The sequence below is a fragment of the Benincasa hispida genome, chromosome 1 (genome assembly GCF_027475165.1).
Source record: "Benincasa hispida cultivar pf3 chromosome 1, pf3_genome.v1.1, whole genome shotgun sequence".
NCBI classification, from domain to species: domain Eukaryota; kingdom Viridiplantae; phylum Streptophyta; class Magnoliopsida; order Cucurbitales; family Cucurbitaceae; genus Benincasa; species Benincasa hispida.
The window spans coordinates 18962384-18979078 of NC_143478.1; the positions used below are offsets into that span (position 1 = coordinate 18962384).

General features: G+C 35.5%; 2 protein-coding genes across 3 annotated transcripts; both read left to right on the forward strand.

The window, feature by feature from the left end:
* The first annotated feature begins 3297 nt into the window (after positions 1-3297).
* Positions 3298-10460, forward strand: ARIA (ARM repeat protein interacting with ABF2). The gene is made up of 19 exons (XM_039050765.2): positions 3298-3779; positions 3958-4115; positions 4529-4698; positions 4775-4895; positions 4977-5051; positions 5150-5244; positions 5476-5551; positions 5807-5914; positions 7200-7328; positions 7456-7524; positions 7689-7748; positions 7867-7990; positions 8109-8248; positions 8552-8615; positions 8714-8793; positions 9073-9137; positions 9225-9342; positions 9462-9586; positions 9985-10460. The coding sequence occupies exons 1-19, from the start codon at positions 3539-3541 to the stop codon at positions 10076-10078; spliced, it is 2112 nt and encodes a 703-aa protein (XP_038906693.1). The 5' UTR covers positions 3298-3538; the 3' UTR covers positions 10079-10460.
* Positions 10461-12745: 2285 nt separating this feature from the next.
* Positions 12746-15868, forward strand: RANGAP2 (RAN GTPase activating protein 2). 2 transcript variants are annotated; one of them, XM_039050688.2, is made up of 2 exons: positions 12746-13042; positions 13875-15868. In XM_039050688.2, exon 2 carries the CDS (start codon positions 13902-13904, stop codon positions 15516-15518), a length of 1617 nt encoding a protein of 538 aa, XP_038906616.1. In that variant the 5' UTR covers positions 12746-13042; positions 13875-13901; the 3' UTR covers positions 15519-15868. The 2 variants fall into 2 exon arrangements, with proteins under 2 accessions (XP_038906616.1, XP_090171532.1); XM_090315406.1 differs by lacking the exon at positions 12746-13042 and adding an exon at positions 13142-13698.
* The last annotated feature ends 827 nt before the right edge of the window (positions 15869-16695 follow it).

Below are 16695 nucleotides of genomic sequence, written 5' to 3' on the forward strand. Positions count from 1 at the left end.
AAGATGACACTATTTTATCACAATAACTTTTCAATCAGCATCATTCTGGTTTTCCAAGTCAAGGCATTTTCTCGATCAATATCACCTCCATAATATAGCTTAATCCTTTGGCCATTAACCTTAAATGCATTTGACTCATCCTCATGTATTAGTTCTACCGCTCCACGAGGGTAGATTTTCTTAATAACAAAGGGTCCTAATCAACGCGATTTTAATTTTCCTCGAAACAAACGAAGACTTGAGTTAAATAACAGAACTTTTTGGCTAATATCAAAACTTTTCTTACTAATGCATTGGTCATGCCAATGCTTCATACGCTCTTTGTAAAATTTAACGTTCTATATGCCTGTAGTTTCCACTCATTCAGCTCATACATCTGCAACTTTCCTGCTTCTCCTAATGCTTCAATATTAAAGTTGAGCTTCTTGGTGGCTTAGAATGCCTTGTGTTCAAGTTCCAAAGGCAAGTATCAAGCTTTACCGCACATATGAGGGCATTCCAATAGGCGTCTTATACGCCATTCGGTAGGCCCATAACGCATCATCCAACTTTTGTGCCCAATCCTTCTGCGTCAAATTAACAACCTTTTCAAGTGTTAACTTGATCTCCCTGTTGGACACCCCAGTTTGCCCATTTGTTTGAGGATGGTAAGCTATCACAATTTTGTGATGGACATTGTAGTTAATTAGAAGCTTGTTGAAAATGCGATTGATGAAATGAGTGTCCTTGTCGCTGAATTAATTCGTGGTCAACACTTAATTAATTCGTGGTCAACTGGTCGAGTCTAACTTTTTTCGTATTTAAGGAAGACGTAATTTATCCTTTTTATTTATCTTTTCATGTTCCATCTTTCTTAAAGAAAAATCTTTATTATTTTTTCACAATCCATTTTCATTAACAAGAGAACGTATTTTATTTATTCATTGAAAAGTTCTGTCTTTTAAAAACAACAATCATGGGTATATAATTTTGGATTTTATATAAATAATGTGATTTAAATAACTACTTACAAAAATAGAGTTAAAAAGAAACTATTCCAAAAAAAAAAGAGTTGCTAAATCATGGATGTGATACACGAGTTTGATTAATCGTGCACACACCACGATCTGCACACATATTCTTACATGGTTTTGAAAGATTTTTTTTTTTGATTTGGTAATTTGAAAAAAAATATATTTTTTACGTTTGATTTGTTAAGAATATAATATTTTCTAATGTTTAATAAAAATATCACAATAATGATCTAGTAAATTTTCCATTAAAAATGGAAGGAAGTTTTTAACTAAATATGGATTTAGCCCATAACAAAGGTCTAATTTAATTACCATGAATTTAATCGATTAGAAAGGGAAAAAAATCAATTTTCCATAATTTAGTCAATAACGGTCGATATTTGAAAATTTTCTACGAATGCGATTCTTAAAAAAAAAAAAAAAAAAAAAAAAAATCACAAAGGGAGTTGAAAATCGCTCGCCATATTTTCTATAAATATTTTTCATGGGCTACGAAAATCTCACACACACACACACAAACAATTCCATATAAAAAAAAATCTATTAACTAAGGAAACTTAATACCTAGTACACGATTTAGGACCAAATTTTCTCTTTACTAGTGACACATGGATGTTGATTTGGAGGATGGAAACTCGTGTACCATGTACGAGTTTTAACTACCTATTTTTGTCAATAGTTTGTGTTTCTACCTTTGATTTTTTTTTTATATCTACATTATTTTTAAAAATAATTTCTGAAGTACCAAATTTGAGAGAGTATAATTTTTTTAACCTAAAAAATAGATATCAAATTTTCATAAATAATAGGAAAAAAGGGTCAAATGGCGTTAGTGCGTCGTCCCATCATTGGCGTCGGACGACAGGGAATATAACAAGTTCCCACAAGTTCAATCTATTAAGAAGACTGAACCGATGCGCCATTGTTGAGTTGGAGTCGACCAATTGACTAAGAAAGTGTCCAATCCTTTAAGGAGACTGAATTCTTTATGTATTCAATCTTTCAAGGAGACTGGACAAACAAAAAATAGTACCATTTTTTGCAAATATTTTTCAGATAATTCGATTTTTGCAAACATGTTTAGAATGAACCCCATCAAATGATATGCACACAGACGTGCGCAGAAGTGAACTCAGCTATAATTGACTATTAAAATATATATTTCTTACTTTAATTTTGTTACATCTACATTCGTTTATATGCATTGAAGTTATATTATGAAGCTTTTGTCAAATTTTATTGCAAAGAGGGTTGATTTAAAATAAACACGAGTACCTCGTGTTCACATGCACAAGTAGAATTATGATAAAGTTGATAGGTAAAATTTATGTTTACTGATTTAATTTTGTTACTTTTCTATCCGTCTCTATATATTTAAAGTTATATTATAATTTTTTTTGTCAATTTTATTACTCGGATGGTAGGCATAGTATAATTTTAGACGGTAGAAAAATGAGTTTTCTATAATTTCGATTTTTTTTTGAAGCAATAATTTTGAAACTTAAGGCAATTACTTTCTTTACCTCATATGAATACATATTCTTTAACTGTTTTACTTCTTACCTACTCAAAGATAAGTTACTTGATTAAAACATTTACTTTAATCAAGTAGGTTTGAATTCCTCGTTGTCATTTAACTATAAGAATAGAATTTACTTTTTTTCTCCCATTTTTACCACAAATAAGAAAAGGTTTTATCTTCCAATTTCCATTTCACAATTTTAATTCGAAGCCAAATGCATTAACCGACAATTTGCGTTCCAATTTGAGGATTGCAACTCTGTTAGTATTGAAATCAATCAAATATTATAGCCAATTCGATTCCACACAGTTTGATTGTTGAATCTTTACTCTTCACTTTGTTTAACTAAAAAAAAAAGGAAGAAAAATATCAATATTATAATAATAAAGGAAAAGGAGAAGAAATGTGGGCTCTCATCTCAGCACACGTGGACAATCACGCACGTCCAATTGGTTTACGTGCATGAATAAGCCCATTTACTTTAGATGGTGGGAGAGAGAGCCGTTGGATGATGCGGACATTTATTTTCACGAGAGCAGAAGCCCATCATTATACGGCCCATTAACATGTCAGGGGAAGATGGGCCTCCGTTGTTGACAAAACGTGGATTTATTCGGGCCCACTAAAATTTTGTGGGGCAGCCTCTAGCGCACATTAGCAGAAGTTTCCTTATTTTTGACCTTTTTACTTTTCCGGCGGGAGCGCACGTTAGCTTTTACGAATCGACAATGAATAGTGCGGTCCAGAGCGGGGGAAGTTTTTGACCGGTTTTGATTAAATGCGAGCCAGAACGAAAACACAGAGACAAAAGAAGAGGGAAATCTGAAAAATAAACATTTACCGTGCGAATTTCCTAAACTACCCTCTAACACCCCCCCCTCTCTCTCTCTTCTCCTCTTTCTCTCCCTTTTCGGCTTTTCCCACTTGATCAAACCCCCCTCAGATTTGGTTCTTTGGATCAGCCTCCTTCCATCTCTCGTTATCCAAGCTACTCTGGTTGTTTATGGAGCTTCCGAAGCGCCTAGATCAGAGTCTCCCAGAGAGGAAAGGCCATAAGCGGAAACTGGAGGAGGAATTTGAAGAAGAACGGGAGATCTCTGTACCTACAGGGGACGCCAAGCAAGCGTTACTCACCGAGGTCAGTGATCAAGTTGAAATTCTCAATTCCACTTTTTCATGGAAGGAAGCCGATCGAGCTGCTGCTAAGCGAGCTACTCATGTTCTTGCCGAGCTTGCTAAGAACGGTATACTCTTTTTTTCCCGAAACGCCCTTTCGATCTCGTTGTGTTTTTACGCTTTTTTCTTCTCTTTCGATCTTTAGAGTTACGAGGGTTTAATCTTGTTTAGGATGATTATACTTCGTTTTCTTTTGAAGTTTTTCGTTAATTGATTGGAATTTTTGCGTTTTCTTGGGGTTGCCAGAAGAAGTAGTAAACGTGATTGTGGAAGGTGGAGCCGTGCCGGCTTTAGTCAAACATCTACAAGCACCGCCTACTGTTGAAGGTGATCGTAGTCTTAAGCCATTTGAGCACGAGGTTGAGAAAGGAAGTGCTTTTGCTCTTGGACTACTGGCTGTAAAGGTCAAATTTAATCTCTTCTGTTTGACCTGCCGTATTTGCATACAAGTTTTCCAGTTATCATTTCGATAGCGTGTATGACTTATTTTTACACCTTTTTTTTTAGTTTAAGAAGATACTGGCCAAAATTTTCTCTACTTGAGTTAGCTGGGAACTATTTCGTTCATTTTGTCTGAGGTTTTTCCACAAGGTGTTGCAAGAGTAAATGAAATCTTTCAATTGGATTGCATGTCTATAGTTGTAGCTCATGCATCACCCCTTTCAGGCTTTTGTTGGACGTTTGCATCTAAATATAAATAAAACATCGCTTAGTAATGCGTGTGCATCAGTTATCAACTTATCCACTTCATCCCACTTCCAATTCTCTATTCATTTCTGCAAATGATTTCTGACCCATTTCTTCCTTTTATCAACAGCCAGAGCACCAGCAACTGATAGTTGACATTGGGGCTCTATCACACCTCGTCGAACTATTGAAGAGACACAAGGATGGTGCTTCTCGAGCTGTAAACAGTGTTATTCGTAGAGCTGCAGATGCCATTACAAATCTTGCCCATGAGAACAGTTTCATCAAAACACGGGTTAGGTATGTTTAGTGGTTTAACTTTTAACTTTTACAATTGTGATTGAAACCTGATCTCAATGAGGATTTAAACATTCAGGATGGAAGGTGGAATTCCTCCACTTGTTGAATTACTTGAATTTACTGACACAAAGGTGCAAAGAGCTGCTGCTGGGGCATTACGAACGTTGGCCTTTAAGAACGATGAGAACAAAAACCAGGTAATTGGCATTTTACTTCAAATTGGATGTTTAACTGTAGGTTTTATATGTAAATCATTCATTATCTTGGTTAACTGGCAGATTGTTGAGTGCAATGCTCTCCCTACACTCATTTTGATGCTTCGTTCTGAGGATGCTGCTATACATTATGAAGCGGTAGGATTTTTCTATGTCACAAGCTTGAATATTTAGCATTTGTTAATGAAGTGACATTTGTTTTGCATTCTATAATATATGGATTTCATGGATTTTAGGTTGGCGTTATTGGAAATCTGGTGCACTCATCCCCGAATATAAAGAGAGAAGTTCTTCTTGCAGGAGCTTTGCAACCTGTTATTGGATTACTCAGGTATTCCAACCTTCAGGGTTCTTGTCGCATCTTTTGTTTGTTACTTCTTCATTACATGTAACTTCAGGAATCTGGTAACTTGTTTTGTATATTACTGCGTCAGCACACTTCTCGTGCCTATCTTCTCAAATTTTCTCTATACCATTGTAGCTCTGTCAATCATAATTAGTTATGCTGTGAAGAAAAAGTTGACCTCCATTAGTCTGAATTAGGTTTTCCCTTTTGTGTTAGTTCTTGCTGTTCTGAGAGCCAAAGGGAGGCAGCATTATTACTTGGACAATTTGCAGCAACTGATTCGGATTGTAAGGTGAATAAAAATTGATGGTTTATTATTTCATGCCAACAAGTTTGAAAGGGAGATTTGAGAATCTATGTCCTTGTTATTTGATTTCTTGGCAAACAGAAGGGTAAACTATTCATTTTCTAAGAGTGCCCTATGTATATAGACCATTATTTCCTTAAATATTTGTTTTATTACAAAGGATGGCTTCACCCTTCAATTTCTGTTGCGCATCCTCCTTTTATTTTTAATTTTCTTACTGAATGAATCAAACATTTGCAGATTCATATTGTACAGAGAGGTGCTGTTCGACCCTTAATTGAGATGCTTCAATCACCTGATGTACAGCTTCGAGAAATGTCAGCTTTTGCATTGGGGAGGTTGGCACAGGTACCGTATTCTATATTCTTTATCTTCCATTTAGAATGGCACCTTGTGTGCTTTCCAAGTTCAGTACTTAAAGTCTTTATTCCTTTTGGTAGAGCAGCCTTCCATTTACCCAATAATAAATTTTATAATTCTTCATAAAGATGTTCTAAAGCACTATTCCTCTCCTTCTGGCTGTCCCATTTTTTATTTTTCCTTATGGAGTGTTCTTAGGATTAAAGGCACCTACCGGAATCTTTGGAAAGATATCTCGAAAGAGCTCCCTGTCTTTGCTCGTTGGGTTTAGTGTGTGGTGGGGGAAGGGAGAGAGATGTACTTTTGGGAAGATCACTGGGTGGGGGAGAGACCTCTCTGTGGGTTATTTCTCCGGTTATATCATCTACCTTCTTTTAAAAACCATTTTGTGACAAATTTTCTTGTTTGGAATGAGAGCTCTTGTACATTTTCCTTCGGGTTTCGTCGGGCTCTTTCCAATGGAGAAACGATGCACGTGGTGGTTCTCCGTTCTCTTCTTGAGAGTCATCCCTTTTGTTGTGGTAGGAGATATGCGAGAGTTTGGAGTCCTGTTCCTGTGAAAGGTTTCTTGTGTAAGTTCTTTTCCGGTGTTTGGTTAACCCTTCTCCTCTTGGCGAGTCTGTCTTTTTGTTGTTGTGGAGGATTAAGGTTCCTAGAAAGGCGAGGTTGTTTACTTGGCAAGTTCTTCATGACCGTCTTAATACGTTGGATAGGCTTGTGAGGAAGATGCCGCTGATGGTTGGGCCTTTTTGTTGTATTCTTTGTCGGAAGTGGAGGAAGACTTGGACCATATTATTTGGCATTATGATTTTGTGAGCTATGTTTGGGATTCTTTTTTTTTTTTTCCAGACATTTGGCATGTTGAGTGCCTGACACAGAGATGTTAGAGATATGATCGAGGAATTTCTCCTCAATCCACCATCTAGGGAGAGAGGCCTGTTTCTTTGGTGTGCTTGTGTTTGTGCTATTACTTGGGTGCTGTGGGGTGAGAGGGATAGTAGGGTGTTTAGAGGGGTTGAAAGGGATACTAGAGAAATTTGGTCTCTTGTTTGGTTTCATATTTTTCATGGGGCTTCGATTTTGAAGTCTTTTTGTAACTATCCTTTAGATTTGATTTTGTATAGTTCGGGTCCCTTCTTGTAGTGGGGGCCCCCTTTGGTGGGCTTGGTTTTTGGATGTCTGTGTATTAAGTTGTTTAAAAAAAAAAAAAGGATTAAATGACAAGGTCTTGTGAATTTCTTGGCTGAAACTGATAAAAAAATTATCTTATCAGGAAACTCATAATCAAGCTGGTATTGCACATAATGGTGGTCTAATGCCATTACTGAAGCTTCTGGATTCAAAAAATGGTTCTTTGCAACACAATGCAGCGTTTGCTCTTTATGGGCTTGCAGATAATGAGGTATGTTACCTTTGATAGTGATATAAACTTAACGATGAATTGTTGCGTCTCAATCCTACTGCCTTACCAAACAATTGTGATCATTAAATAATTTGATATGAACTGTAATTGTTGATTCCTTCTGCAGGATAATGTATCTGATTTTATTAGGGTCGGAGGAGTTCAGAAGCTTCAAGATGGAGAATTTATAGTGCAAGTAACTTAACCTTCCTTATCTATCTAGTTGTAACTGTTAAATACCCCCCCTCTTTGTGTGCATTATTGGAGGCTATCCACATTCCACAGTTTCTTATTCAGTAGTTGTGCTTCCTCACTGTCTTGCTCTGTCACGACTTAAATAAATTGGCAAATTTGTTTCAGGCAACAAAAGATTGTGTAGCAAAGACACTCAAGAGATTAGAGGAGAAGATACATGGAAGGGTAAGCTATAACTTTTACCGATTTTGTTTTGGGACTTTGACGTTCCTGATGTTCTAGTCTGTTGACTTGTCAATATGGACACTTTCCAAATTTTAATAACATTCTTTTCCTTGCTTAGGTTTTAAATCACTTATTACATCTAATGCGTGTAGCTGAGAAAGCTGTGCAAAGACGAGTCTCTCTTGCTCTTGCTCATCTTTGTTCACCCGATGATCAGAGGACCATATTTATCGACAATAATGGCATGTCATATTCTTAGAATTTCATTGTGGTTTTTTCTCCCTTGAGGGTGCAGTTCTGGATCAACTTGTTATTAATGAATGGAGATTTTATTGTAGAATAAATGCATGTGTTTTCCAGGTCTGGAGTTGCTTCTTGGTCTGCTTGGTTCTTCAAGTCTCAAGCAGCAGTTTGATGGTGCTGTTGCGCTGTACAAGCTGGCAAATAAAGCGATGACTCTTTCTCCTGTGGATGCTGCTCCACCATCCCCAACACCACAGGTAGGATGTTCGTAGATTTATTACCCTTCCAACATATGCCTTGAAATATACTTTACACATTCACTTTGAGAATGAAAACCTGACTTTGTGTAAGGGAGAGAGTGGTGGGCAAGCTTGAGAATTCTTGCCCTTGATCCTTTGAGTTTGTGGTTAAAAATATGCGTCCCTCAAATATCTGTTTCAGTTTCTTGGAGTTTGAAGTATTTATTCTCCTCTGATTTTATTACCTGAAAAATTGGGCATAGGATCTATAATTTTGATACTATTCTCTTTAGTACTGTAATTCTGACATATGTCATGCAGGTTTACCTGGGTGAGCAGTATGTGAACAATCCGACACTATCTGATGTGACTTTTCTTGTTGAAGGTCGTTTATTGTTTTTCTTAATGTTTAAAACTACTTATAATCTTTTCCTTTTCCAATGACCTCATCTAAATTTTGGTTTTTCCGTTTGACATTTGCAGGAAGACGCTTCCATGCCCACAGAATTTGCTTGCTTGCTTCGTCGGATGCATTCCGTGCTATGTTTGACGGTGGCTATCGGGTGAGTGTCCAAATGTGTTCAAAACCAATTTTGTCATCCTTGTTTCTAGCTTAATTTGGGACTTAGCCTTTCAACTGCAAGCCGTATTTTTTGTATCACCAGTCATAATGGCTTATGTTGAAATTTCCCCCCATTTGGTGTCGGTGATCATACTTGATACATTTAATATTTATGGTTCTTGAGCACGTTCTTACTTCTATTAATTAAAGTACTTGGAAGTTTGGAACAGTACACTTCAGAATGCCCAATTTCACCGATTGCTTTTAATATGCGTTTCAGGAGAAGGATGCTAAGGATATAGAAATTCCAAATATTAGATGGGAGGTTTTTGAGCTAATGATGAGGTTTGCAAAATTCCAGTTCCAAAAGTTATCAGAATATAAATGCAAAGAGTATTATGTCGATTAACTGAATTTAAGCTGTTCATACAGATTTGTTTACACCGGATCTGTGGATGTTTCATTGGATATTGCTCAAGATCTCCTGAGAGCTGCTGATCAGTATCTCTTGGAGGGACTTAAACGATTGTGCGAATATACCATTGCACAGGTGAGCTAAGAATGACCAAATTTTAATTTTGTTTTCTGATATTTCTCATTCTCATGTTGTGTAATTCAAGCTGTTATACATGTATATGATATATATATGTTAATCTTAAACTTTGCCAGGATATATCATTGGAAAATGTTTCAAGCATGTATGAACTCTCAGAGGCCTTTAATGCCATATCTTTGAGACACACGTGCATCCTCTATATCTTGGAACAATTTGAAAAACTCAGTGTAATGCCAGGGTATGTTCCTCCTTCGAACCTTATCCTCATCTCTCACCCTTCCTCTGCTTGAATTTTAACCTGAAGTTCTTCTGCAGTCAACGAAACTTTTACGAACTTGTTCAAGTGCTAGTTCACAAATTATCAAACAATTAACTTAAAACTCCATCTAAGTTCCTTAATTTTTGCAACCAACATATAGCCTGGCCTGGACACTCATGGATATCAAAGAAAAAAAAAAAAACTTAGGATTTAAACTCTTAGATTTAGATCCTTCAGTGCTTGCTTTGAATGGAGAGTATCAGTATCACTATCAGAAGCCCTTAGAGATGTACAGTGCACAGCTAAAGAAGCATTAATGGAAAAACATGGTTTCTGCTTGCATTTTCTAAGCCATTCTTCATGGCCAATATTTGCAGGCATTCTCTTCTAATTCAGCGCATACTTCCTGAGATCCGCAATTATTTTGCTAAAGCCCTGACCAAGGTTAATCTCCAGAGCTCACGGCTGTAGATGGCTGCACTGTGTCGTTATTCATCATCGCTAACCAAAAAACACGATGTACAGATAGTGGTAGATCTGGTTGCTGCTGCCGAGCTAGATTGAGGTTCGAATTAGCTGATTTGTTTTATGGCTCATGATCCTTTGATTTTTTTTCCTCCCTAATGGTAAGGGTTTTGATCTTTTTGTATAAAGTCGTAAGAAATACCATTGCTAGATAGAATGACCTTAGTCCTTACAAGAATCTTATCCTTGAAATGCATTGCATTTATTTTATGAATTGATGTATCTTCGCAAATGACCAAGCTCTGGTGAAGAGGCATTCAGTTGGAGAACACTGTAAATTTGACACCAGTAATATCAATTTCAGGGGTTTAAGAGTTTTTTTTCCTAAGGTTTATTTTTTGAAATAATTTTGAGTTACAAAAACTTTATATATTATACTTCTATAAATTGGATATTTGTTATAATACTTAAAAATAGATGAGGGTGTTAGAATTAGATTTGTTATAGTGTTGTGTAATTTTTTTCAACAAACTTGATTGCTATTGGGTCATTAAGATCAGAATTCTTGATTATGGTCTAGGGAAATTAGCCAAAATATTATGGTACAAGTTATTTAGACGTTTAATAGAGTCGACAATATAGATATTACTGCTTACACTTGAGAAAAATGATAAATGGTTTTTTTTCTAATAAAAAAATTAAATCTTTAAATTCTGATTCACCCATTTTTCAGTTAATGCGACTTTTGGAAGGAGGTTTTGTTACAGAAGGCCCATTTTTAGGAATCCAAATGAAATTTAGCCCAAGATTTAAATTTGTCTGAACAATGGTATTTTGTTTAGGTCAGTTGTGTGTGAAAGTACTATCTTGTCTCTAGATTGTTCTGGGAGGGTTTGATGTTCAAACAAATTATCGTTCCTCCCTCTTGCTTCTCACTCCTTCCTTTTGTTTCTTATCAAACATAATTATAAATTTGTTTTTCGATTTTTTTCTTTTGTCAAGATTTTTCCTCTCGCTTCTCACTCATTTTTCTTGTTCCTTTAATTTTTTTTTTGATTTTTTCTTTATTCAGATTCTTCCTCTTGTTTCTTACTTCGACCTCTTGCTTCTCGCTCCTTCCTCTTGTTCCTCATAAGACAACTGCATTTTTTTTTTAAAAAAAATTAAGAACAAAGAAGGAAGAGAGAAGTAGAATAAGCAGCAGAAGAATTTTGGTCTGAGTTTTGAAATGGTTAGAATCATGACATGAAAATTATATTTAGAAGTAAAAAATCAAACATTAAATTGATTTAAGAATAATTTTGAAAATCACTTTAATAAATGGAGAACTCAATAGGTAAAAGTTGAAAAGCAGGGTGTATGGAAGAATTGGATCTTGTTTTGAAGAGACAAACTTGAATTTTGTTATGTGTGGAGAGAATTTAGAGATGTTGGAAATGATGGTAGAGATTGAGTTTGTTTGAGATAAGATAAAAATCTGTTAAGAGCACCCACATGCACATGCTCCTCTGCCAACATTTTTACTTTAAATTATGTAAATAGATAAAAAGGTGAGCATATTACATTTTCATCTCACCCACGTGATTCCTACATTCATTTCTTGATTTTCATCATAATTCATATCATCCCTGGGAGCATCATGGGTCCAATTACATATGATTGTCTTTTCCCCTATATGTGTGCCTCTATTCCAACTGTAACTATAATAATGGTAAGTTCAATGGTCTAATTTTATATCTTACTATATTTCATGGGTGGTTTTTGTAATTTGTCCAAAACGTTACTTAAGCTTAGGAAAACATGTTTGTCTAATAAAATATCTTTCCTCATCTTATGTTAGTGACATGGACTAAAATAAAAGCACCATTTAAAATTCAAATACATACTTTAAAGGACAATAATGACTAATTCGATATGGATTTTTTTTTTTGACAGCTAAATGGATACCGAGATTTAATGTTTTTAGTACAATGCCAATCAATGATTTATTTAAAATATTACAAGTAAAGTGACACCTTTGCTTAGGGCCGTTTGAATACTATATATATATATATATATATTGTGTTTTTTTAATTAAATTTATAAACATCATTTGCACCTACTCATTTTTCTGTTTTGTTATTTCCTCTCTAATAATGTTTTTAATTTTTTTTTTTTTTTAAATCTCATTCAGTAACTATTGGAATTTTGGTTTTCATATTTGAAAATTGTACTAATTTTCTAATAATTTCTTACTCGTGATTTTCACATATTTTAGGTACATATTTGAACTAGCCAAATTTTAGAAACAAAAACAAAATTTAAAAAACTTTTTTTTAGTTCTCAAAATTTGGTTATGGTTTTGTAAACACTCTTAAACGGTAGATAAAAAAAAAAGGTGAAAACGAATAGATGAAAAAAGATGTTTATAGACTTAATTTTTTTTATTTAAAAAAAGCCAAATAATTACCTAATTTGAAAATAGTTTTTATTTTGAGAATTTAACTAAAAACTTAAAACAAATAAGAAATTTATAATAAAAAATAAAGAAAACAAGAATAAATTTAGAAATAAAAAATTATAAACCAAAGGAATATCAAACTAGACTTAAAAATTATTATTCTTTTCTCCAATAATAATGAGAAGTATACGCTAGATGATTAAAAAATAGCTGAAAGCTTTTTCTTCTGTTTTCTCTTAATCTCAAATAAATAAATAAATAAAGTTTGGGGAAAATGGGGAGCTGGGGAAGGGGACAGCCTGAAAGTTCAAATTTGCCAAACTCCTCTGTTTGGCTTCCGCCAGTTGGACGCAATACAAAGGCCGTCATCGAAACCCGAACCATTTCCCAGACTTCGCATTTCGCCCCTCTAAATACTGTTTAATAATCCAAATTCCCTTCTTTTCCGTTTTCCCTCTCTTTCAGTTTCTATTTCCCTTCTATCATATTATCATCTCTTCTTCTCTGACGCCTCCACACATCTCCACCAGGTGAAGAACGCTCCTTTTCTCTTCTCTTCTTCTTCCCTTTTCTTTTCATTACTAGGGTTTTCTTCCTTTTTGTTGCTTGTATCCGTTTCTGGGTTTGCTTCTTTTTTCTTCTCAACTTCGTTTTTTAAGTGTATGAAGCTTAGTCTTGTGTTAGATCCATGGTAGATGTCCTTAAATCTCTTTGACATTCTTCTTCTTCTCTGTTTCACTTCAACTGTATTTGACATTTGGCCGCTTCGGGTAGTGTTTTTATTATCATATCTATTTTGCTTGTTGTTTAGGGATAATATAGAGTAATAGTTTGGAAGGGAAGAGTCCCCCACAGAGTTGGATATGGGGTTGGGGAGTGAAGCTTTACTCGTGAATGTCTGTTGTTTGTCCTGATTTGTAATCCAAACTGCTTCTTGCTTCTTGCTTCTTGTTTCTTTGATTTATTGTGAAAAAAAAGGAGTCATCTTGAAATGGTTTGACAACAACCTGTCTTCAGTTTTAACCTTCTAGATCTTTGGTTCTTTATCTTGTATGTTACAAAGTTAAGTTGAATATTTGTTTGTCTCTACTCCGCAAGCTCTTCTTCCAATATGTGTCCTGTTTTGTTTCTACTGTTTGGACTCCAAGAATGATTGGCTGATTGCTTAGTGGAAGTAAAAGAAATGGTAAATAACTCTGCTTCTGCTTTTATAAGGGCGAGTTTTCGGTTCATGACTTGTGTGTTCTAATTTGTCTCCCTTATCTAGTGAATAGGATTTGCTTGAGAACTAGACACTTCTGTCATTTTTTAATGCTTATGTTCCTTATAATACTAAGTTTCTTTTTATTGTACCTGCTGTAGGCGGCTGGATTTAGAGCTCGTTTGATAATGGACTCTGTAACCATGAACTCAGAACGTAGGCCATTTTCTATCAAATTGTGGCCTCCTAGTGAAAATACTCGGAAAATGCTTGTGGAGCGGATGACAAATAACCTAACCAGCAAATCCTTTTTCACCCAAAAATATGGCACTCTTAGTCAGGAAGAGGCTACAGATGAGTCAAAGAAAATTGAAGATATTGCTTTTGAGACAGCTAATCAGAATTATGAAAAGCAGCGGAATGGTGATGGGGGTGCTGCTGTGCAACTCTATGCCAAGGAATGCAGCAGGCTTCTTCTTGAGGTTCTTAAGAGAGGTCCTAAAGTTGAGGCAGACAAGGAGGCTGAATCTGATATCACTAGTGCTCGTGAAATCTGGTTTGACATCTCAAAAGGTCGACGAGCCTTTATCGAGGCAGAGGAAGCTGAAGAACTTCTAAAGCCTTTGAAAGAGCCAGGGAATTCTTATACCAAGATATGTTTCAGCAACAGAAGCTTTGGTTTAGGAGCAGCTCGTGTTACTGAGCCCATTCTTGTGTCCCTCAAGGATCAATTAAAAGAAGTGGATCTCTCTGATTTTATTGCAGGAAGACCAGAGTCAGAAGCTCTAGAGGTCATGAAATTGTTCTCTGATGCTTTGGAAGGCAGCATCTTGAGATCCTTGAACCTCTCAAACAATGCCTTAGGTGAGAAGGGTGTTAGAGCTTTTGGCTCTCTCTTGAAATCACAGTCTTGTTTAGAGGAGCTATATTTGATGAATGATGGAATTTCCAAGGAAGCTGCTCAGGCGGTATCCGAGTTGATTCCTTCAACAGATAAGCTTAGAATCCTACATTTTCATAATAACATGACTGGCGATGAAGGTGCTTTTGCTATCGCCGAAGTTGTAAAGCGTTGTTCTATATTGGAAGATTTTCGTTGCTCCTCTACAAGGATAGACATTGAAGGGGGTGTTGCCTTATCTTTAGCACTTGGGACTTGTACCGCATTGAAGAAACTTGACCTTCGGGACAACATGTTTGGAGTGGAAGGTGGAGTTGCTCTGAGTAAAGCCCTTTCACATCATGCAGAGCTCAAGGAGCTGTATTTGAGTTACCTGAACTTGGAAGATGAAGGTGCAATTGCCATAGCCAATATACTAAAGGACACAGCTCCTGCACTTGAAGTCTTGGAAATGGCTGGAAATGACATTACAGCTGAAGCTGCTTCTGCATTAGCTGCTTGCATAGCTCAAAAGCCCCATCTGACCGGCTTAAGTTTGGCCGAGAATGAACTGAAGGATGAAGGAACTATCCAGATCAGTAAGGCGTTAGAAGGTCTCATCAAAATAAAGGAAGTTGATTTAAATACTAACTTAATTAGGAGAGCTGGTGCTCGGGTTTTAGCTCAAACTGTGGTTCAGAAGCCTGGTTTTCAACTGCTGAACATCAATGGAAATTTCATTTCTGATGAAGGCATTGATGAGTTGAAGGATATTTTCAAGAAATTTCCAAATATGCTTGGGCCCTTGGATGAAAATGATCCCGAAGGGGAAGATGGCAACGACGAGGAATCTGTAGCAGATGACGACGACGAGGATGAATTGGGATCAAAACTAAAGAACCTTGAAGTTAATCATGAGAACTAGAGAGGTTCTTTATTTATGAGCCTCTTTGATTTAGGCTAGTTGCGAGATTTGTCTCTCAGACTTTAGTATTTGAAGAGAGGCATATGTTGTTTTAGTTTTGGATTTTTAGTATATTTCGAGCATTGAAACTAGTTTAACATCGATCGACTAGAACATCGACAAAATTCCTATGGGCATCATGGTAATAGATTGACTGTAGTTGTAGGATTTATTTTGCTTACTAGGAATTTTTGCAATGAACTGGATCTGCATCCTTTGTTGTCAGTGACTCCACCCTTGACCCCCCCTTTTGAGGGAGGAATAGTTGAATGATGAATCTTGCTCTGTACTTGATTGGGAGAGCTTAAAAAGTTTGTTTGTATTGATTGGAGCAACTGAAATCCTTTCATTATAATTTCAGTTCCTACTTAAGGCATGGACTACCTTCTTATTACTACTATAATCTTATAATACAAATTATTCTTAATAAGGGGTTGATGTCCAATTGCTAGTAATTAAAATAATAGATAGTCGTTGTTATAATGGTACAAAAAATTGATTATAAAATTGCACTTGGTTTTGAAAACTTGAATTGGATTTTTTTTTCTTTTTCTTTTTCTTTGGTTATTAAAATTGAGTTTGATGAGATAATCCTTTTGTGAAATCTAAGTTTGAATTATAGAGAATATTTTTAGATTTTGTTCTTTGTTTAAAAAAGATACCACTAAATTTTCAAAAGTTTTAATATTATTTTTAAGTTTTTTTTTTAAAGAAGTTCAAAATTATACTTTTGGTTAGTATGTGAGTAGAAACCGATGTTATTTTGTTTCAAAAACAATAATGAACTTTCAATAGTTGCATTATTATTTTTTAACTTTTCCAAAAAAAGAAAAAGAAAAAAATCCGTATCGTTAGTCCATGGATGAGAAATGTTTATCTACACCTCATCTTGTCTCTTTTCCATTCTCTCTCTCCACTGCTTCGGTTTATGGCCTCATAGTCCCCTATTTTTCGTCTTTTCTTCTCCTCTTCTTCCATACCCTCTCACTTCCCTTCTTCCATTCCCCCATCTAAAAAAAACACTCCATCAATCAAGGTATATAGACTATAAAATGGGAAATGAGAATAGTGGAACCAGAAGAAATCTTAGGAATTAAATGTTTTAATAAGATTTTCCATAGTAGTTGAGTGAAAGTTA